This window comes from Protopterus annectens, chromosome 3.part1 (assembly GCF_019279795.1).
Source record: "Protopterus annectens isolate FY-2018-M chromosome 3.part1, PAN1.0, whole genome shotgun sequence".
NCBI classification, from domain to species: Eukaryota; Metazoa; Chordata; order Ceratodontiformes; family Protopteridae; genus Protopterus; species Protopterus annectens.
This window is the reverse complement of record NC_056732.1, coordinates 1,271,443,730-1,271,467,780: the sequence shown is the minus strand read 5'-3', so window position 1 is coordinate 1,271,467,780 and position 24,051 is coordinate 1,271,443,730. Positions and strand designations below refer to the sequence as shown.

Below are 24,051 nucleotides of genomic sequence, written 5' to 3'. Positions count from 1 at the left end.
GTTTAATATTCAATGAAGAAAAAACTAAAATACTACCTATATATACACGAAAAAATATTCTCATTAGTGATTTTACTAAATATGTACCCAATTCAGGTCAGATAACTTATTTAAGTATAATACTATCTAAAGATATTAAATCTATTATATATAATAATTATAATACCTGTTTTCTTAATATACAAAATCTTTTTAATACCTGGAATAATATGTTTTTACTATGGAGGAGAGACTTACAATTATTAAAATGATAATATTCCCCAAGATTTTATACTTAATACAATCAATAATACTTCCACCTACAAAAATAATTATCAAGAAACTGAACACACTAATGTTAAATTTCTTATGGGCACCTAATAGACCTAGGATTGCATTAAAGAAACATACTAATAGCTGGTCTCAAGGGGTATTTCTTTTCCAGACTTTAATTTATATACTATCTCTTTTATTGTAAAAGTTATTACTTTATTAATAGATCAGTCATATGTCACAAAATGGAAAGATTATTGGGAGCTAATTAGTATACACTTCATGAAAATCTCCTTAACACATAAAAATATGATTGTAAATAACTCCATGTTATGGTTACTAAAGGAATTTTGTACTTCACCTATTACACCTAAACATATGGTTTGTTACCCATTAAATATTATTATTAGTTATCGTAACTTTATATTCATGCACCCTAAGTATAGGGAATGGAATTTTATTGTATTTCCTATAATGTATACTCAGGGTATGCTTTTGTCATCTACATCTGAAGGAACTCATTTAGCTATAGGGTAATGATCTAAAGTACTGGTATCAGTTGATATCTGATAATAAAGTTAAAAATCTAGATTTCTTAAAACAAGAATTTGATCTAAGAGAAACTTGCTGGTTAGAGGTTCAGACCTTTAGACAACATCTCATTAATAAAATAGATTTAATGTCTATAACTGTTAAAGAATCTATTCCAACACTGATTGATTACTTGATATTAAATTTACAACATAAAGTTTCTGATAAAGGTAAACTTTCATACATACATAAAGTTATCAGACAAGAAACTTTTTACAGTGTAGATTCATACTGGAATTATTTCACTTCTATTAATGGGGACCCACCAAATCAACAAGATAAACAATATATATTGGAATCTGCTTATAGAACTACGTCTTCCATTGTCTGGAGATTTTATACATGGAAATTTTTACATAGATCTTTTTATACACCTTTGATGATGAATAAAATAAATAATAAAGATAATCTATGTAAGAGATGTAATGTAGAAATTAATGCTGACTGGGCTCATATGTTTTATGACTGTATAAAATTGAAAGAATACTGGAAGTCAGTTAATGAATTTTTGCAGGCTCTTTTTACAGATAATTTCATTATTTCTAAATCTCTTATATTATTCAACACACCTGTACCTCAAAGTGTTAAAAAGGTTAAGCTTCCCTTGTTATGGTCTATTCTAGCAGTGGCTAGGAAAATAATAACTAGAAATTGGATTTCAGATACACCTCCTTCGTTCAATGAATTTAAAAATGTTATGAATATAGTATGCCATATGGAAATAAACACAATTAGGACTAGAACAAATAGAAAAACATATTATTTTATTGTATGGGATAATTTACAAAATTTGTTAAAAAAATTTTAATTTCAATAGCATGGTATTTTAGTTTAATTAATTGATCTGATTGTAGTGGATGTCTTTGTAAATACTTTAGTTGTTTTGTTGAATATTATAATAATACCTATTTTTAATTACTTGTATAAAATTGTTATGATATTTCTCTTGTATGTTAAAACAATAAACCTGTTTTGAAAAAAAAAAAAAAAAAAAAAAAAAAAAAGATAGTTTAGCGGTGATAAAAAGAGCAGCATTAGTAGGAATGTATATCTTGGCAGTTAGGGGTGGCAAAAGCTGTCTTTCATTTTTTAATGTTGCAGCCTTTATTCTCTGGGTGTTTAGATGCATATCTATGTCAGAGGCGACAGAAGACCTTTAATTTGGCTAAAATGGCTTACAGTGTACTAGTCAAGATTGAGAGAACCAAGTAGATTTAAGGTGACTGACAGTTCATTGCACTTGTAACTGTACCACAGTGTCAGCAGTAATGGCAGCCTTTAAATAGTTTTTGTTTTAGTAAACATTGCCATATATACACATAATGATGAAAAATAAAAAGCGTTTGATTGACAGATGTGTTTTGTATTTTTCCCATCTTATCCTTTTTGTTGATTCCTTGTTATGGCTGTTTTCCCCAGTGCTGTGTTCATTTTCTCAATTACAATATCCCAAAGGTCAGTTTCCTTTCTTTTTTTTATACCCTTAATCCTTTAGGTGGCGAGGTGACTATGGTGGCAAAAAACAACTCTGGTTTCCAGCAAACTACGTGGAAGAAATAACAAGCACTGTTGTACAGGAGCAAGATGAAGCAGTAAGTTAATTATTCTTTCCCTGTCTTCCATTGCAACAAAACTCCGCTCCTGTGCAAACTCTTCAAATTAAATATAGGTAGATAATAGCACTTAGCATAGCCTGGATGCATTGCATTAAACATGAATAATAAGGCTCATGACTAGATAAATCACTGTTCCTTTACTGGGACCCAGTCGGCTTATTTTGGGAAGTTATTAGACTGGGTTTGTCTTTGTAATTAAGTTCTGGAGTTTGCCAGACAGGAGACTGATAAAAAAGCCTGTCTGCCTTTTGTTGGTACCCATAGTGGTGAGCTAGGCTCAAAACTGGACTCGAAATAGACTGTGCTAATAAACGGCACTGTTTCTTATTTTGTCACACAGCTTGAAGATGGTCACTTTATAGAAAAGTCTGTGATAGTAAATGCTAGTTTCTTCCTGGAAATGAACAGCATCGTACCGCTGAACTTAGTACTAAAATCACTACATTTTTATTGTATTTTGGCCTTTCTGAGAAACTGAAAAGGATACTTATTGATTACCAAAATTTTCATTTTTGTGAATGCTGGGTTTTTTGTGAAGATAAGTAACAGTGATCTGGTATGTTTACAACATTTTGTAACATGCTGGTTAGAGCTTGATGACAGGAGTTCCAAGATCAAACACATGATGCATAGTAATAGAGTACTTAAAGTGGATGGGGCATACAGCTGAAGATCTGCTAACATTCACCAAATAAAAGTTGTACATTTGAATTACGCCTGACTTCAAGGTGGTAAGCTAGCATTCATTGAGTCAGTGCTTTGTTGGGACACAGACTAGCAGATGGACACACCTTCATCACTGCTTGCTTATTACTTAATCATATTTGATTTTTTTGTTCATTTTGTATTATTTTTCCAGTAAAAGAGCAAATGAAGACTGCATACAAAACGGTGCAAACTAGTATACACAGAGAAGGGGGATCTGGGGACATACATCTTAGCTGTCCCTGATTTTGCCTCATATTTTTGTCCTGACCCTTGTAAAATGTTTGATTTTCTCGTAAGTCACTAAGGATTACAGTCAATTAGTAATGCCAGACATTAGAGTTTCATACTTATTGTTCAGAAGATGCATGTTGATGCAAAATCTCGTTCTATTAACTTTTTAAGTGAATCAGAGCAATATTTAAAATGTCTCTGATTTTGGGCCTTTGAATCTCTCTGTTATTTTTGGTTTTGTCTAGAATTCTTGAGCAAAGATTTGAGAGGTATGTATGGGGATGGATTACATAATGACTGGTACTGTTACAGCCTGGGCTTTATTTTCTCTTTTAGAGTCTTGCATACTATTGAATTAATGCATAGGTTATAAGTATGTCAGTGAACATGGTGTGGAATTTGAATTTGGAGTGATGGTTTTGAAGTTTGTAACTTGGAAAATGCTTTTTATGCTGCCTGGCATACCTCTCAACTGTACAGATTTTCACAGAATGTCCAGATTTTGCCTTGTATTTTTGGTCCTTTTTTCATAAAATTGTGGCTTTCTGGCAAATTAGTGACAAATCATTAAAGACTGAAGTTAGAAAATAATGACAGACATTTGAGTTTTAGACTTCATATCTTACAGAAAATTCATGCTAATGCAAAACCTGTTATTCTATCAACTTTCTAAGTTTGTAAGAGCAATATTTAAAAATTGTCCCTATTTGTACCACTTTTTTCATGGCTGGTTGAGAGGTACCAGTTCTGCTTGCAGGCCCATGTAGGTAAGGAACCATATCTTGTCTTTGACAAGAATTTGGTATCCCTTTGGACCATAAACACATTTTTTCTTTCCATTAAAAGTGATTTTTACACTCTGAAGAAGCAGTGTTGAGTCTTAAGGCTAACGTAAAATAATTGCTGTGTTGTAAAAAGCAAACACAAACTGGTGCCTCAGCCTAACACCTTCAAGGTCAAATAAAATTGTGTTAAAAAACTTGAAGAAATTATAGCAGCTAATCAGAGTCAGTACAAAAATGACATAAGTAATTTTAGTCAGTGCTTAAAAATTCTTCAAAATAGTTCAGCAAATACATGCACACTATAACAAATGTTTATATTGCAATTCTTTATAAAGTGCACAGTGGTTTCTAAATATTCTCTGAGCCACTTTATTTCTTTCTCTGATTTCTGTGCTAGAGCAGAAACAAGAAGAGAGAGGGTAGTTGGCATCCTGGATGTGCATATCTGTGTTTGTGTTTTACATGCTTTCATGATTTTAGAAGCCAAGCTGCATCCATTGCTTAATTCTTTTGCTTTTGGGAAATGTGACTTATCAGTTGTTAAATAGTTCCTTTCCAAGTGAATTCCTTAAGTGAAAATAGAGAAATAGTCACCACAGCTTTAAAAACACGTACAGAAAACTTTAATCGAACAGCAAAAAAATAAAAAAACAGTAAGTGCTTTCATGATTTACAGTTGCTTCCTCAAACTTCTACTGATCTCAATCATGGCTTATGAATCTGTTCCAACCAATGAAAAAACATCTTCAATCACTCTCTTCATTAATGCTTCAGAAATATACATAAAATTACAGAGTAACTTACGTAAATGTTCAAGACAAGCACCTTAATAGTAACCAAAAGATATATTGTTGCTCTCTGGTAGAATACAGACTATTCAAAGCAGTCAGTGGGGGTGCGTTCGTGCCTTCAAGGCAGGTTTTAAAGGGATGGTATCATTAATACCTGGTGGTCTGTCGGCATTTAAACTTAGAATTCAATGTAGCTCCCTAAGTTTCATTCTGTTTTTAAGATTACACCTTCTATGACTTTCGTTGACAATTTCAAGTGCACAAAACTTAAAAGAATGATAAGACCCCATGGCTTCGACATGCTGAGCTAAAGCATTGCTTGTTTTTACATTATTTATATAATACGTTCCTTTAAGGAGTGAGTAGTGTTCCCTATATAGAATGCTTTGCTTTTTTATCCAGACTGCACTACTAAAAATCTTATCTGTTATGCCTTTTGCATTGTCTGCAATGCATTCTATATAGGGAAACTAATCGCTCCTTAAAGGAACAAAAAAAAAAAATTGCCTGAATCTCCTTGTGTTCTGACTGTGCTTCTCAAACATTTTGGAAATATAGAGTATATTTTAGTGCATTTATTAAAACTGTATTTGCCTTAATATTGCTACAGCTCAAGTGCTCTAGGTTGCACTGCATCTGAATTGTTTTAATGTTGTTTTAGCTACTTTTCTGTATATATATAGACTTTTCTGTATATGTAGACTAGCTACTTATTCTACTGTATTACTGCCTCTTAAATCGTTTTTCAGTTGTGCACTTGCCTTGCTTCATTTAAAAAGTTTTAAATTGCCAATTTTGTAGAGTTTTAATTGCATTTACTGTTTAGGGCTACACACTCAGGTGTGTTAGCCTTTTCTGTGTTTATTTACTGTATTATTGCATTGTTTAGCCTGTTTTAACCAACAAAAAAAAAAATACTATCTTGTTTCTCGCCTTTCCTAGCTAGTATAGTGCATATCCCATGCCTTGGTGGTTTCAGGACTTTATTTTCTGTGTTCAGAGCTATCCAGACCTTGTGGTAGAGGGAAGTCCTACTGCTTACCAGTGGGAGTGGTGAGCATTGTACTGCCTATCTAACACTAGAGGAGTGGCTTCCAGCTCTGAAATTGTAATTTTATTAGCCATTTTGGGCTGATTTCTATCCCTTTTGACTTTCTGGCTTAAAAACACATGTGTTTGCGCGTTTTTCGCATTGTGCAGCACTATGGTTAAACTGTTCCATGTGCCAGAAAGTCTGCTCTTCAAATGTTCCCTTAGAACTAGCTGATTTCTCAGTAGTAGCATTAAAATCTGAACCCCTGTGACTGGCACTTGCTCTAGAACCCGCTGGAAAGCACTAGGAAGCCTTAACTGATACAAGCACTCAATTTTCCTTGTTAATAAGGAGAAATTAATCATAGGCACTAAACAGCCTATAATTGCAAAGCATCTTGCAAAGGTAAGGGAAAACAGCTCTTGTACTTTACAAAAAAAGCACCTGAACAGGCATGTCCAAGGGTCAGCTTCCAGTGATTTCTCCTGTCCACCTAGTGAATCTGGGCATACTGGGGCAATGCAGCAACTGCCTCATGTACACAGACAGCCCTCTCCTCCTACCACCCAACACTACAACCTGCTAGAGATGCACTTACATAGCCAAACTGGAAGCAGAGCTCTCTCTAGCCAAGATTGTGCTAGACAGTCAAGAGAAGTTAACACATGCACTACACCTCAAGCAACATATAGCCCTTCAAAACCCACACCATCGACACCCACACATAGCAGCACTAAACCCACATATGCGGAGGCCCTTAACATTAACCTGCCCAAGCAACAAGGACCTCCAAAGCTGAAACACAAACAGCAGTCACAACCAAAGTGACACATAGCTCACAACACCAGTGTGCCACCCAACAACAGCCCCTAAGGCAAGAAAACGTACCCAACACTTTAGTCATAGGTGACTATATAGTCAGGCACACTATTGTCCCACTCACCAGGCTGAACAAGGAGAAAATTTCAGTCAGCTGCCTGTCGGGTGCCAGGATCCGCCACATGATGCATGCACTCAAGTCACTCCACAAGTACAAATACGACTCTGTCATTGTCCATGTTGGAGTGAATGACTTGAGACATACCTCCCTGGACTACATGAAAGGAGACATGGAAGAGCTCTCGGATCATGTGACCCTAGCCCTGAGTAGCATCCTGCCTTCACCCAGAATAACACCACAGTATAAGGACAAAATGATTGACTTCAACAACTGGCTAAGCTTCTGGTGTCATTCAAAGGGGATCCAGTATCTGTCTGCCTGGGATGACACGATCGACAGACCACAGTGCTTTGCCAGAGATGGTCTGCACCTGTCACCTCTGGGATTCAGGTTACTGGCTAAAGCTCTTGCCACTCCTATAGTGCCTTTTTTAGGCAAGGTTCAAAGGACAAAACCACCACCATAACAGATACAAGCATGCAAAATCTCAAGGTAATGCTACTCAATGCTAGAAGGCTAAACCTCAAAATGCACTCTCTTGAGGCACTCCTAAAAATGGTGAACAATTGATATTAGTGCAGTAACTGAGACCTGGTTCAAGGCTGCAGAGAGCACCCCTGCAATACCAGGCTACAACTCTTACCACACTTTTCGGCTGCCAAGCCAAGAACGAAACACTCAAGGTGGAGTAGTGTCCATATTCACCAAGGATAGTCACACCTCCAGGCTAGTTGCCCAAGACAGTGCATCTGAAAATTTCCAGGTGCAACTAACACTAGGTAAGACTGCAATCCAAATTGTAGCTTGCTACAGATCCCCCACCATGCCCCAATATTCTCACTACACCTTTCTAAACATACTGGAAATATTAAGATACAGCCAAACACCCTAATACTAGATGATTTCAACTACTCTGCCATTAACTGGGAAAACTAGTTGGGTACCAACACCTTTTCCCAACGGTTCTTGGAATTCATAAATTCCAACAACCTGGATCAACTAATCCATTGTCCCACCAGGGGCTCCCGTATTCTAGACCTGGTCATTACCAACATGGGAGATAGATGCTCCACACCAGTGGTCACCCCCTCATTGGTCAGGTCTGACCATAAGCTAATCACCCTTGCCATCCATATCCCACCCCCACCCCCCAGTAAGGAAACCTCTGTAAAACACTTCTCCAAAGCCAACTTCATGCTACTCAAGTCAGAAGTGACAAACTTCATGACACCCATGCAGACGGAAGCTGAAAGTTCAACTGCTGAATCCTACACTAAGGCACTGTACGAGCACATCCACTTGTGCATGAGTCGTGCCATCCCAAATAGATCCAAGATGCTTTCCTCCAAAAAAAGGAAGCCAATCTGTTGGTCCCTTGCCATAAACAAACTATACAACAGAAGGAAAAAACTGTTGCAGAAAAGAAGAAAATCTTAGGATGCAAAAAACTCCCTTACCAGCCTCAGTAAGAAGCTGAGATCCCTCATAAAATCCTGGAAAGCTAGTTACGAAAATAAAATTGCAAAAGATTCCAAGGACAACCACAAGGCATTCTATAGTTATGTCAAGAATCTATATATCAATGCTCAGATCTGTTCTGAGCTACAACAGAATGGCATTAAATATACTGATCTCAAGGATATTGCCAATATCCTGGCAGATCGATTTGGTGCTAACTTCACCCCCCTCTCACCCCCTAAAGGGCCCATCTCAATACCAAAAGATTGCCAAATTCTGGTAATCATGGCCACACAGGTAGAAACCGCACTCTCTAAAGCTAAGAACATAGCATCCATGGTACCAGATGACATCTTGGGCTGTGTACTACATGAACTATAAAATGAACTGGAACCTCACCTAAGTGTCATGTTTAATCATAGCCTCACCTCAGGCTTCGTGCCCACTGAGTGGCACATGGCTACAGTTATCCCACTCCACAAGGGGGTTACACCTTGGATCCTGGGAATTGCCGTCCCATTAGTCTGATGAGCCTGATCTGCAAGGGCATGGAATGCATTATCATAGAGCTTATAAACAGACATTGGCAACCTTCAAACACTGGACCCCGCCCAGTTTGGGTTTGTGAAGGGCCGGTCTTGTCTCCTGAACCTGATTGACTTCTTCGAATCAGTCTCCAGAGCTGTGGACGAGGGTAAGGCGGTCCACACAGCCTATCTAGACCTCGCTAAGGCCTTCAACATCATTCCCCACTCTGGAATCATAGATAAACTTACTAAGCTGGGCATAAATCCGTACATCACTCTATGCGTTTCCAACTGGCTTACTGATAGAACCCAGACTGTAAAAGTAGCTGACTCCAAATCCAGACAGATGACAAGTGGAGTACCTCAGGGTTCAGTCCTGGGACTGCTCTTGTTTGGCATGTACTTCTCTGAAGTACAGGCCAACACTAAGGGACTCTGGCTAACAAAGTTTGCAGATGACAGCAAACTAGGAACCATTATTGAATCCCCAAATGATGTGGATATTCTACAAAAGGACCTTACAGAAACATGCTTGGTGCCAGAGCCATGGGCTCAAGCTTAATGCCAAGAAATGTATAGTTATCCCCTTTGGGAAAACCATGTACCCATGAATTACCACATAGGTGGCAGCACACTAAACAAAAGCGTGATGAGACTTGGGGACACAGGTGTACAGTAGTCTCACCTTCGATAACCACATCACCACAACAGTCAGGAAATCCTTTTATGTGGCATACCTCATCACTAAGGGCTTTTCATCCAGAAAAAAGGAGGTCATTGTCCTACTGTACTCATCGCTCATTAGACCCATTATATAGAGTACAATACCCCATTTGGTATGTACTTCACAAGACATCTGCAACAGCTGGAAAGGCCACAGAAATACCTCACTAAAAGAATCACAGGCCTAAAGCTGATGCCCAATGCTGACCGTCTAAAAAACGCCAGCTATACTCTGTGGCATAACATCTACTCAGAGGCAATCTCTGCTTAACATACAAGGCCATGTCAAACCCTGAGCTGTTGGACATGCTCCACTTAAAGAAATCCCAATCCCTCAGAGCCACATGCTCCAGGGATCTAAACCTTGTCATCACAATGAACAAAACATGTTGGAGGGATAGGTTCCTGACCCAGAGACTCCCCATACTCTGGAATAGACTGCCCATACATGTCAAGCAGAATGCCTCCTGGTCCTCTTCAAAAGGAACCTTGACGATTGGATGGGAGATGCGCAATTCACCTCGGGGATCACGTCAGTCACCCTGCTAGACAGGGGTCCAGGGAAGTAAATATTGTGGGAAGAAATATCCAGGGAATTGTTATGGCTAGGGTTTTATAGGCCCTAGAGCTGATAGCCTAGTACTAGCCTATGAACCTATGGACATATTCTAGAACGTCTAAGAGATATAAATAATGTAAAAACAGCCAGTGCTTTAGCTCGGCATGCAGCAGACATACACAATCTGTATGTTACCAGATGGGTAGCAAACTGGCTCACTGATAGAACCCACCTAGTCAAAATAAGGGAAGTCACCTCAAGCAGTAGACCTCTAACAAGTGACGTACCCCAGGGTTCGGTCTTGGGGCCTCAGTTATTTGGGATATACTTTTCTGAGGTGCAGTCCAAAACCAATGGGCTATGGCTGACCAAGTTTGCAGATGACTTCAAGCTGGGTGCTGTCATCAATTTCCCTAGTCATGTGGACATCCTCCAAGAGGGTCTCACTCAGACAAATGACTGGTGCCAGAAACATGGCCTCAAGCTGAATACCAAAAAATTCATCACCACCTTTGGGGAGAGTGATGTGTCTGCAAATTATCACATTAATAACAACGTCCTAAGCACACAATCAGTTGTGAGGGATTTGGGTTCCCAGGTTGATAGCAACCTGTCTTTTGACCACCTGTTGCTTCCGTTGCATAGAAAGGCTTCTACATGGCCCAATTTATAAGTAAGGGCATCTAATTCATGGACAGGGAGGTCATAACATCCCTGTATTCTTCCCTTATAAGCCCCATTATTGAGTACAAAGCCTCTTTCGGCATGTACTTTGCAAAGCACATGCATCAGCTAGAGAGACTACAGAAGTTCTTCATTAAGAGAATCCAAGGCCTCAGACATCTACCATACACAGGCTTAAAGCCTTATCCCTCTACTCAGTTTCATACAGACTCCTCAGAGGTGACCTCTGTCTGGCATACAAGTTGATCACGGCCCCCATCTTGATAGAACTGCTGCATATCTGCAAGTCAAGCTCCACTCGAGTAAGTCACACAGGCAGCCTCAACCTGGTCTGTGACATCAACAGGACTTGTTGGCAGGACAGATTTTTGTCCCAGAGACTCCCCCATCCATAGGTTCATAGGTAGGTACTAGGCTGTTGGCCCTAGGGCCTATATAAGTCGCACGGGCAGCCTCAACCTGGTCTGTGACATCAACAGTACTTGTTGGCAGGACAGATTTGTGTCCCAGAGACTTCCCCATCAATAGGTTCATAGGTAGGTACTAGGGCTATTGGCCCTAGAGCTTATGTAAGCCTAGCCAAATGGTACCCTGGCTTTTGCCACCCAAGAAAATTATTTTCCTGTGCCCCTGTCGAGCAGAGCCACAGAAGTGATCCCCGGGGTGAATTTCCTATCTCCCATCTCCCATCCAATCATCAAGATTTTTCTTGAAGAGTGCAAATGAGGAGCTTTGTTTGATATAGATAGGTAGTTTGTTCCAGAGTATGGGAAGTCTCTGAGATAGGAATCTATCCCTCCAGCATGTTCTGTTTATTGTGGTGACAAGATTTAGGTCCCTAGAGCATGTAGCTCGGAGGGATTGGGATTTCTTTACGTGGAGCATGTCCAACAGCTCTGGGTTTGACACAGCTTTGTATGTTAGGCAGAGATCGCCTCTGAGTAGGCGATATGCGACAGAGTAAAGCTGGAGTTTTTTGAGACGGTCTGCGTAGGGCATCTGTTTGAGGCCGGTAATCCTCTTTGTGAGGTATTTCTGTGGCCTTTCCAGTTGTTGTAGATGTCTTGTGAGGTACATACCAAAAGGGGCGTTGTACTCCATAATGGGTCTAATGAGTGATGAGTAGAGGGGAACAATGACCTCTCTCTTTTTCCTGGATGAGAAACCTTTTGTAATGAGGTGTGCCATGTAGAAGGATTTCCTGACTACTTTGGCGATGTGATTATTAAAGGAGAGATTACTGTCCACCTGTGTCCCAAGGTCTCTTATCACACTTTTGGTGTTAAGTAGACTACCTCCTATGTGGTAGTTCATGGGTACAGAGTTTTTTCCAAAAGGGATGACTGCACTTTTTGGCATTGAACTTGAGGCCATGGCTTTGACACCAGGCATCTGTCTCAGTGAGGCCCTTTTGTAGGATGTCCACATCATTAGGAGATTTGATTATGGCTCCTAGTTTGTTAGCCAAAGACCTTCTGTGTTAGCCTGTACTTCAGAGAAGTAGATACCAAACAGGAGAGGACCTAGGACTGAACACTGTGGTACTCCACTTGTCACTGATCTGAAGTTGGATTTAGAGTCTGCTTCTTTCACAGTGTGGGTTCGGTCAGTGAGCCAGTTGGCAACCGTCTTGTGACATAGGGATTTATGCCTAGTTTAGTGAGTTTGCCTATAATTCCAGAGTGGGGGATGGTGTCGAAAGCCTTGGTGAGATCTAGATAGAATGTGTGTACCACCGTACTCTCTTTGGTGACCACTTCAAAGAAGTCTATCAGGTTTAGGAGACATGATCTGCCTTTTACAAATCCGAACTGGGTAGGGTCCAAAGTTTGGAGATTACCAATGTCATTGTTTATAAGTTCCATGATGATACGCTCCATAGCTTTGCAGACCAGGCTCGTCAGGCTAATGGGGCGGCAGTTCCCGGGGTCTTTGGTGGCTCCCCCATTGTGGAGTGGGATAACTGTTGCTGTGTGCCATTCAGTGGGCACAGTGCCTGAGGTGAGGCTATGATTGAACATGGTACTTAAGTGGGGTGCCAGTTCATTCTGTAGTTCATGTAGAACGCAGCCTGGGATGTTGTCAGGTCCCATGGATGCTGTGTTCTTGGCTTTGGAGAGTGTGTTTTTTACCTGTGCAGCCATGATTACAGGTACTTTGCATTCTTCCGGTATAGAGATGGGCCCTTTAGGGGATGAGAGATGGGTAAAGTTAGCGCTGAACCTATCTGCCAGGATGTTGGCAATATCAGTTGGTTCTGTATATTTAGTGCCATTGTGCTGTAACTCAGAGCAGATCTGAGTGTTGCCATTGAGATTCTTGACATAGCTATAGAATGTTTTGTGGCTGTCTTTAGAATCAGTGGCAATTTTGTTTTCGTAACTAGCTTTCGAGGATTTTATGAGGGATCTCAGCTTCTTACTGAGGCTGACCACGGAGTTCCTCCAATCATGGGATTTTACTCTTTTTTGCAACAGTTTCTTTCTTCTGATGTTCATTGTGCATACAGCTGCAGTCATAATAGATGGGTTCTCCTGCCGTCAGGCGGGTCCTCGGTCGGCCGAATTCCAAAGTCTAGGTCCGGCGTCGGTTGTCGTCGCTTCTTCCCTGACGTCAGTGAGACAGGGGTATAAAAGAACCAGCCGACGCCATTTTCTTCAGTCTTTCTTGCTGCGCGGTGTCCGAAGCAGAAGCAGTTCGCAAGTGCCGGTCGGCCAGCTCCTGAAATTACGAAAATTTTGCAACCGAAGTCTTCTTGAAAGCTAAGTACCCCGTTGGGGAAACTTTTCTTGCCTCAGAACGATGTCAGACAAAGTTAATAATTGTATTTCATGTGGGAAGCAAATACCGCATAAGGATTTTCATTCCCTCTGCATTCCCTGCTTAGGCCCAGACCACGACGTCTCGGTCTGTCGTTTTTGTGCTACCTTCAACAAACGCACCATTAAGCGTCGGGCGGAGTTCGCCCAGCACTATTTTGGTAAAAAAATTTAACTACATTATGTCGTCGGATACTCCGACTCCAGTTTTGTCTAAAAAACGCAAAGATAAGGACCGACACACGAGGTCCGCGGCCTCTACCGACACCACACCAAAGCCGGCTACAGGTGGTCCGGTTCTCAGCGAGCTGCCTACACAGCCCCTGCCTACCGACGACACTTCATTGGCGGTGTCTACTGTGCCCGAGGTCGCAGGCTCCTCAGCCCACACCCCAACTACAGATACCGAAGCCACTCCTGGTGGTGAAATTCAATATGTAGACAGGTCTGCCTCCTCTCAAGGTGTCTTCAGACCTTCCTCTTCTTTTTCTATCAAGGCTTTCACCAAGTCTAAACCAGCCATACATTCTAAGAGACCAGCTACACAGGGCCCTTCTCCAGGCCCATGCCTAAAAAGCAGATGCTTAAAATGGCTGAGGATTTAATTACTCTTATCAGGGGTTCTCAACACCCCCCGGACAAAAGGCCCAGACTGGAGGAAGAATCCCCCTCCTCTGACCAGGCCTCCATTATTTCAGAGCACTTTGATGAACAGGAACATTCTTACTCCCCTTTTGAAGATTTTGACGCAGAGGAGTCCATTCCCTCTGTTCCCCCCCCCCCCCCCAGAGGATTACTCATTTGGGGAAACCTTGCATACCTTGAGGGAACATTTCCACTGGGAAGGCCAAGAGTACTCAGACTCCAAGAAAAGGCTTAGGGATTTTCTCTTGCTACCTCAGCACAGGCCTCTGGCTATACCTCCTGTCTTAGACTTACTAGATGATGTGTATTCGGAAGCCTGCCTTAACCCAGACTCTTTACCTCCAGCCCCAATCAAGCCTGACAGGTACTACCGGGTTCCTGACTCACACCAGTTTTTATACAAAAGCCATGCGGCTGACCCAGAAACTATTTCACAGGGCCCCAAGGGAATTAAGGCCTCAACTGCTAAAAATCCATTGCCTTCCGAGAGAGAATCCAGATCTTTAGAAAGGTGGGGAAAAAAGGTATACACCTCGGCCATCTTAACCATGAGGGCATTAAACTGCCAGTTCCATATGTTATAGTACCAACAGATGTTCTTCGTGTTTCACTGTTGCAGTCATAACTGTAAGGTGTTCCTGCCGGCAGGTAGCCCGAGGTCGGCCAGAATCCCAAAGTCTGGGTCTGGCATCGGCTGTACCAGCAAGTACCTTGACGTCAGAACGCAGAGGTACATAGCTGACAGCCGCTGCCATCTTTTCCAGTCTTTCTTGCCGTGCGGTGGAAAGCAGCTCGCAAGTCGTTGGTTGGCGTATTCAGGACAACGTGCTTTGATTGACTTCGGACCGAAGTTTTCAACTTCTCTTCTCAAGCTAAGTACCCCGTTGGGGAAACTTTTTTCTTGCTCCTCCGATGTCAGAAAAAGTTAATAATTGTATATTGTGTGGAAAACAAATACCTCATAAAGATTTCCACTCTTACTGTCTACCTTGCTTAGGCCCTTACCACGACGTTTCTTGTTGTCGGTTCTGTGCCAGGTTTAATTCTCGCACTATGAAACGTAGGTACGATTGGGCCTTGAACTATTTCGGTAGACGATTTAATTACAGGATGTCGTCAGATACTTTACCGACAACCGAAATTCAAAAGAAACACAAGGACAAGGATAGGCCTTCGAGGTCCAAACAGGATTCTTTGCAGCCGGAGCTAGCTTCGGGTTCGGCGGTAGTCAGTGAGGTGCTTTTGCAGCCCCTGTCATCTGCCACTTCTGAACCGATGGCCGACACGGACTCCCATGGGGAGTCATCTAGGCCTAATATTTTATCTGCTGCAGGACCTTCGGACGTTGCTCCTTCAGATGGGTCCGGAACCGCTGTGCAGGTACCGGCTTCTGAGGGAGTTTTCAGGCCTTTACATATAACTATTTCATCAAAGTCAAAGGCAAAGACTAAAACTCCTGTAAAACCAAGGGCTTCTACTCAAGCTGCTTCAGATTCAGCTCCCAAGTCCCAGAAGCAATTACTACGGATGGCTGAGGATTTACTTACAATGATTAGGGGTTCTCACCCTCCTCCTGAAAAAAAGACCTAGACAGGATTTACCTTATGATTCCTCTGACCAGGCTTCTGTGTCTTCTGTCTCTTCCTCTGACCAGGATTACTCTTTTCCTCCTCATGAGGATTCAGATGCAGAGGACTCTATTCCCTCTGCTTCTCCTCCTGAAGATTTTTCTTTTGGGGAAACTTTACATGAGATGAGAGAGCATTTTCATTGGGAAGGTCAGGATTATTCTGCCTCCAAAAAGAGACTCAGAGAATTTCTCCTTCTCCCTCAACACAGACCTTTGGCTATTCCTCCTGTGCTTGACATTGTGGATGATGCTTTCTCTGAAGCTAACCTGAATCCTGATTCCTTGCCGCCTGCTCCTTCTAAGCCTGATAGATTTTACAGAGTCCCTGATTCCCATCAATTCTTATTTAAGAACCTTTCTGCAGATCCAGAAACTATTTCTCAGGGTTCTAAAGCTGCTAAGGCCACTTCATCTAAAAATCCTATTCCCTCTGAAAAGGATTCTCGTGCCTTGGATAGGTGGGGCAAAAAGGTTTATACTTCTGCTACTCTTTCTGTTAGAGCTTTAAATTGCCAGTTTCATATGTTCAAGTATCAGCAATTTCTTTTGTCTGTTTTAAAGCAAAGGCTTTCTACCTTTCCTGCATGTGCAGAGGACAAGGAATTACAGGATGTTTTGCATGCAACTGAACAAGTTAGCAAACATAGTTTACATTGTGGTTTTGATGCCTTGGAAGCTTCTGGCAGGGCCGCAGCCTCTGGTACTGTTATAAGGAGACATGCTTGGCTTCAAGAGCAGAATTTACCTGAGCAGGTTAAGGCAAAACTGTTAGATGCCCCTGTTCAACATGATGTGTTATTTGGATCTAAGGCTGAGGAGGTTATTAAAAAGATGGAGGAACAAGCAAAATCTATGCAGACTGTCAAAGATTTTTTACAAGTTCAGCCTCCTAGATTTTCTAGAAATTGGCCCTCCAAAAATTGGTCTTTTCCCAGTTCTGACAGGCCTCAAAGGGGAAGATAAGATATAGACGGTCTAGAGGCCGGGCTCAAGCACAGGCCTCTTATAGGTCCAGACAGTGGACTGCTTCTTCACCTAGAAGGGGAGAAGACAGACCTCAATCACAAAGGAAGCAGACCCAATGACTCCCTCTGTTGGGCTACAGGTCCTTCTTGCCTGGAAGCTCCTCTCGGAGGAAAACTATCTCTTTTTTTTACCAAAATTGGACGCATATAACCCAGGACAAATGGGTTTTAGATGTGATTTTAAAAGGCTACAAATTCCACTTTCATACTCTGCCAAGGTCTTACTGTTGGCCAGATCTGCCAAAACATCAATGGTCAGAGGCCTTAAATCAGGTGGACGCTTTATTGGCCATGAGAGCCATAGAACCTGTTCCACTCCCAGAGATGGACAAGGGTTTTTATTCAAGACTTTTCCTGGTTCCAAGAAAACAAAATGCATGGAGACCTATTCTGGACCTCTCAGTATTAAATACTTTTCTGGAAATTCCAAAATTCAAGATGCTTACTCTGCAACAACTTCTTCCCATGCTCTCCCAGGATGCTTGGATGGTAACATTGGACCTGAAGGAGGCCTACTTACACATTCCCATCGGACAGGAACGCAGAAAATACCTCAGATTCAAGGCAGGCTCGAGACACTTTCAATTCTCTGCACTGCCCTTTGGCTTATCTACCGCGCCCAGAGTCTTTACCAAGTGCCTGGCTCCAGTAGTGGCTTATTGCAGACTCCAAGGGATTCAAATTTACCCCTATCTGGACGACTGCCTTATCCAGGCGGACAGCAAGGATCTTTTACTTCAACATCTGCAGTTTGTTCAGCGTCTCCTCCTACTACTGGGATTTTCAGTGAACACAAAAAAGTCACATTTGATCCCCTGTCAACAAATGATTTTTTGGGGAGCTCTTCTAAACACAAGCTTGCAAAAGGCCTTCCTGTCTCCAGAAAAGCAAGTACATCTGGCATCAATTTTCAAAACCTTGGCTACTTTGACTCAGCTCACTGCAAGGAAATTCCTGCAGGCTTTGGGCTACATGGCTTCTTGCATCCTGTTGATTCCAAATGCAAGGCTTCATATGAGAAAACTTCAATGGTACCTAAAGAGTGTATGGTCTCAGCATTACCACAGCCTGGAAACAATGATACCTCTGATTCCCTGCCTCCAAAAAGAGTTCCTTTGGTGGTCCAGGACCTGTGCTTTAAACGAAGGAAACCCCTTTCGTCTGCCTCAGCCTTCTCAGATCATGACCACAGATGCTTCGGATTACGCTTGGGGAGCTCATTTTCTAGACAACTGCCAGCAGGGCTCTTGGCCAAAGAAACATCTTCACTGGCACATCAACCTGAAGGAGATGTTGGCAGTCCAACATGCTCTTCTAGCCTTCCAGAAATTTTTGCAACCAGGACATCTTCTGATTCGTACAGACAATACCACAGTCATGTGGTACATAAACAAGCAGGGGGGCTCCCACTCTTACCCCCTTTGCAGACTAGCCATGAGTCTATGGGACACAGCTCTAAATCTGAACCTGCATCTTCAAGCTCAATTCATCCCAGGAAAGCAAAATCTCTTAGCAGACAGCCTAAGCAGAAATCTTTTGGATCCCCAGGAATGGATGCTGGACCCCAACTTATTCAGCAGGATTGCATCAGTTTGGGGTTGTCCTCAGATAGATCTGTTTGCATCCCATCTCAACCATCAGTTGCCTCTATTTTGCACCAGGTCCTTCCACAAAACAGCATGGAAAGTGGATGCCCTGTCTTTCAGCTGGAGGAATCTTTCGGGATATGCCTTCCCTCCTCTTCCTCTTCTGCCTCGGGTGCTACTGAAAATAAAACAGGACAGACCCAAGATTATCATTCTGATAGCTCCAAATTGGCCTCGGCAGTTCTGGTATCCAACCTTAAGACACCTGTTCTTGGAACCTCCTTGGATTCTGCCTCTGTCTCCTTCCCTTCTGTCCCAACATCAGGGTCAGATGCTACACTCTCAAATCAAGACTCTTTGCCTGGCAGCCTGGCTCTACAAAGGCCTTTGATTCCTCCTGCTCTTCCCAAACAAGTTTTGGATGTTCTCTTGGAAGCTAGGCATCCTAGCACTAGAAAATCTTATGCTTCTAAATGGAAAAGCTTTTGTATTTGGATGCAGGATCGAGGTTCTGATCCTCTTCTACCTGATATTTCCTCCATTTTACTTTACCTCTCTGAACTCTTGCTTAAAGGCCTCTCATTCTCTTCCATCAAAATTCATGCTTCTGCTATTTCGGCTCATTTCAACACTGATCCCCATTTTTCTCATCAACTGGTGAGACAATTCTTGAGAGGGGCTAAGAATTTAAGACCTCCCAGAACTCCTCCTGTTCCTGCTTGGGATCTTAATTATGTTTTGGAGAAGCTTACTTTATCTCCCTTTGAGCCTGCTGCTGCTTCGAATATCAAGTTCTTATCCTGGAAAACCGCTATTTTATTAGCATTGACTTCTGCAAGAAGGGTGTCAGAGTTGCAAGCTCTCATGGCTGTGGCACCTTACCTTATTTTCTATCAAGACAGGGTGGCCTTGAGGACCAATCCTACATTTATGCCTAAGGTGATTTCTACAGTGACTTTAAATCAGACTGTTCACCTTCCTACCTTCTTTCCAAATCCTCAAAACAAAGGGGAAAAGGATTTTACATTCATTGGACGTACATAGACAACTACGATTTTACCTGGACAGAACTAAAGATTTCAGGAAATCTGAACAGTTGCTTATCTCTTATGCCTCTAGTTCTCTAGGCAAGGCTATTTCTAAACAAACTATTTCCAAATGGATTGCTCATGGAATAAGGTTTTGTTACTCTCATTTTGGGAAACAGATTCCAGGCACTGTTAGGAGTCATTCTACTAAGGCAGCTGCCACTTCAGCAGCTTTTCTCAGAGGAGTTCCTACCACGGACATTTTGGAAGCTGCCACTTGGAGTTCAGTGCATACCTATAATCTCCCTTCATAGGTTCATACTAGGCTATCTGCCCTAGGGCATTTATAAGCCTAGCCAGAGTGTGTGTGGCTTTCACCACCCCTTAGGATGAGAATACTATACCCATTAGTTTGCTGTGCCTCTGTCCAGCAGTGACACAGAGATGATTCCTGGGGTAAACCTACGATCTCCCATCCACTCGTCAAGATTTCTCTTGAACAGAGTCAGTGAGGGGCTCTGCCTCACATGGACTGGGATTCTGTTCCATAGTGTAGGGAGTCTCTGGGTGATGAATCTGTCCCTCCAGCACGTCCTATTTATATCCGTGTTGAGATTTAAGTTTCTTGCTCTCGTGGCTCTGGTGGATTTGGATTTTTTGAGGTGGAGCATGTCCATTAATTCCGGGTTGGACATGGCCTTGTATGTCAGGCACAGATCACCTCTGAGCAGGCGGTATGCGACTGAATAGAGCTGGAGTTTCTTCAGTCGAGCAGCGTATGACATATGTTTGAGCCCCTTTATCCTTTTGGTGAGGAACTTTTGGGGTCTTTCCAACTGCTGCAGGTGTCGGGTAAGGTACATTCCGAATGGGGCATTGTACTCAATCATTGGTCTGATAAGTGAAGAGTACAGGGGTACAATGACCTCTCCTGATCTGGATGTGAATCCCTTCATGATCAGGTGGGCAATATAGGTCTTCCTAACCACTTTGGCAATGTGAGTGTCAAAAGAGAGGTTACTGTCAACTTGGGTCCCCAGGTCCCTGATAACTTCTTCCGTGTTTAATGGATTACCACCTATGTGGTAATTAGGGGTTACCTTGTTTTTCCCAAAGGGTATGACTTTACATTTTTTGGCATTTAGCTTAAGGCCATGGCTCTGGCACCAGTTATCCATTTCTATGAGACCTCTCTGGAGGATGTCTGTGTCTGATGGAGTGTCAATTATGGTGCCCAGTTTGCAGTCATCTGCAAATTTTGTCAGCCACAATCCCCTTATGTTTGCCTGCACTTCAGAAAAATAAATGCCGAACAAGAGGGGGCCCAGGACTGAGCCCTGTGGGACACCGCTCGTGACCGGCTTAGAGTCTGACATGGCACCAGCAACTCTAACCCTGTGGGTTCTGTCCTTGAGCCAGTTTGCAACCCATCTTGTGACATATGAGTTTACATCTAAGCTGGTGAGCTTTTCTATGATACCCGAGTGGGGAATTGTGTCGAACGCTTTTGCTAGGTCACGGTAGGCTGTGTGAACTGCCTTACCCTCATCAATGGCCTTAGTGACTGTTTCGAAAAAGTCGACCAAGTTCAAAAGGCAGGATCTGCCCTTGACAAAGCCAAATTGGGTAGGATCTAGTGTCTGTAGGTCCCCAATGTCTTTATTTATGAGTTCCATTATGATCCTCTCCATAGCTTTGCAGACAAGGCTCGTCAAGCTTATGGGGCGGTAATTTCCAGGGTCCGTAGAAGCGCCGCCTTTGTGGAGTGGGACCACAGTTGCCGTACGCCATTCTTTGGGTACGTATCCTGTAGTAAGGCTAAGATTAAACAGCAGCCTTATGTGTGGGTTTAGTTCCTCATTGAGTTCGTGTAGCACACAGCCGGGGACACCGTCCAGTCCCATTGATGCTGTGTTTTTTGCTTTAAAGAGAGCAGCTCTCACCTGGGCATCTGAGATGTTTGGGAGGCTAGACTCTGGTGGGATAGATATTTCTCCTTTTGGGGGGTGGGGGGAGGGAGGGGAGAAATTTGCACTGAACCTGTCTGCCAGTATGTTGGCAATGTCTGTGGGCTCAGTGATTTTTGTATCATTTTGGACTAATTCTGAGCATATCTGGGAGTTTCCACCCAGGTTTCTAACGTAGCTAAAGAAGGCCTTATGATTGTCTTTTGTGTCTTTAGCGATTTTTCTCTTAAAGTTGGCCTTGGATGATTTTATGAGTGATCGTAGTTTTTTGCTAGTATTGATCAGAGATGCCTTCCTTTTTAGGGATTTTGCTCTGTCATGTAGTAGCTTTCTCCTCTTGTTGTAGAGTTTGTTTATGGCTGGGGTCCACCAGACCGGGCGCCTGCCTTTGGTGGAAAGGGTCTTGATTTTATTAGGGATTGCTTGATCCATACATTCCTGGAGGTGCTCGTAGAAGGCATTTGTAAGGGTTTCAGCAGCGTGGGTTGTGGTTTCCACTGGCTCGGGGGGCCTTGAAGGATACCACTCCAGTCTTAAGAAGTGTGAAGTTTGCTTTTGAGAAGTTCTTCACTGTTGTCTTTTTTGCTGGGGTTGGGGGCGGGATGTGGATCTCCAGTGAGATTAATTTATGGTCTGATCTCACCGATGAGGGATATACTTCCGGTGTGGAGCATTTTGTCCCCATGTTTGTGATGATCAGGTCTAGTATATTTTCTCCTCTTGTGGGAATGGTGACTAGTTGTTCTATAGCATTTGAGTTTATGAACTCCAGGAACCTTTGGGCTAGGGTGTTGGGGCTTGAGTGATGTTCCCAGTCTATGTTTGGGTAGTTGAAGTCACCCAATATGATGGTGTTTGGAGAGACATTCATACTCTCCAGTGTCTTCAGGAAGGCTGTGTGGGTTTCCTGAGTTTGAGAGGGTGGTCTGTAGCATGCTACAAACTGTAGGGCAGTTTTACCTATGGTTAATTGCACCTGGATGGTCTCCAATGCTTCGTGCGTTGCCACTAACCTGGAGGTGTTGGTATTCTTTATGAATATGGATACTCCCCCTCCTTTTGTGGTTCGGTCCGGAACGCATGATATTAGGTATAACCTGATAGTGCTGGGGTGCTCTCAGGAGCCTTGAACCAGGTTTCAGTCACAGCACAGACATCGATGTTCTCCATACTGAGGAGGGCTTCGAGGGCGTGCATCTTGAGGTTTAGACTTCTGGCATTGAGCAGTATTACCCTTAGTTTTTTTCCATTTTTGTTTTCTAGGGCGGTAGGTTTATCATTTGAGCCTTGCCTAAAAAAGGCACTATGGGGGTGGCAAGAGCCTTTGCCAATATCCGGAAGCCCAGGGGTGACAGGTGCAAGCCGTCCCTTGCGAAGCAGCGTGGCTTGTCAAGCATGTCATCCCAGGCAGGCAGACATTGGATCCCCTTAGAATGACACCAGTAAGCTGATCATTTTGTCTCTGTATTGTGGCATCATTCTTGGTGAGGGTAGGATACTGCTCAGGGTCAGGGTCATACTGGCCTGGGCTACATAATCTGAGAGCTCCTCTATGTCTCTTTTCATGTAGTCCAGGGAGGTACGTCTCAGGTCTCATGTCTACAATCCCTTTGTATTCTAAGTCTAGGGCAGGTTTTGCCTCTGCTGTCTTGCAGGGTCTTCTGGCTGCCCCTTCTTCTGCATAACCTCCACCCTCTTTCACAGCTTTGGGATTCCACCCTACAGTTATGACTGCAACAGTGAAACACGAAGAACATAGTACAGTTGTGTACACCTACCATAAATGTAGATGTTCGAGTGTCTTCACTGTTGCAGTCGGGTCCTCCCACCATTCCCCTCTTGTTTTCTGTTTGTTCTATCTCCTCTTCCTTTGTGGTGTATTTGTGTTTCCTTCGGGACACCTTTTGGATACTTTGGGGAGCTTCTGACATCTGGGGCAAGAAAGGCTGGAGAAGATGGCATCGGCTGTCAGCTATGTACCTCTGCGTTCTGACGTCAGGGTACTTGCTGGTACAGCCGACGCCGGACCCAGACTTTGGGATTCTGGCCGACCTTGGGCTGCCTGCCGGCAGGAACACACTACAGTTATGACTGCAACAGTGAAGACACTCGAACATCTACATTTATGGTAGGTGTACACAACTGTACTTTTCTGTTATCACAGTTGAGAAGCAAAATGTCACAACCTGAACAATCAGACTTGAAGGAGTTGCAGGATTTTATGCATAGTGCAGAACAAGTGGGTAAACATACCTTGCAAAGTGGTTTTGATGCTCTAGAGGCCTCATGTAGAGCTGCTGTTACAGGATCAGTCATACGTAGACATGCCTGGCTCAAGGAGCAAACCTTACCAGATCATGTCAAAGCTAAATTACTAGATGCCCCTCTACAAAAGGATGTATTATTTGGTGTTAAAGCTGAGGAGGTATTAAAGAAAAGGGAGGCAAAGGCTA

General features: G+C 42.7%; 1 protein-coding gene across 1 annotated transcript in view; it reads left to right on the top strand.

Moving 5' to 3' along the window:
- Positions 1–24,051, top strand: part of LOC122798415 (1-phosphatidylinositol 4,5-bisphosphate phosphodiesterase gamma-1-like) — a 3,104,897-nt gene that overhangs the window by 2,464,842 nt on the left and 616,004 nt on the right. Inside the window, exon 22 of the mRNA XM_044067334.1 lies at positions 2,339–2,435. Within this exon, the coding sequence (XP_043923269.1) occupies positions 2,339–2,435 (97 nt within the window). The remainder of the gene's footprint in view (positions 1–2,338; positions 2,436–24,051) is intronic.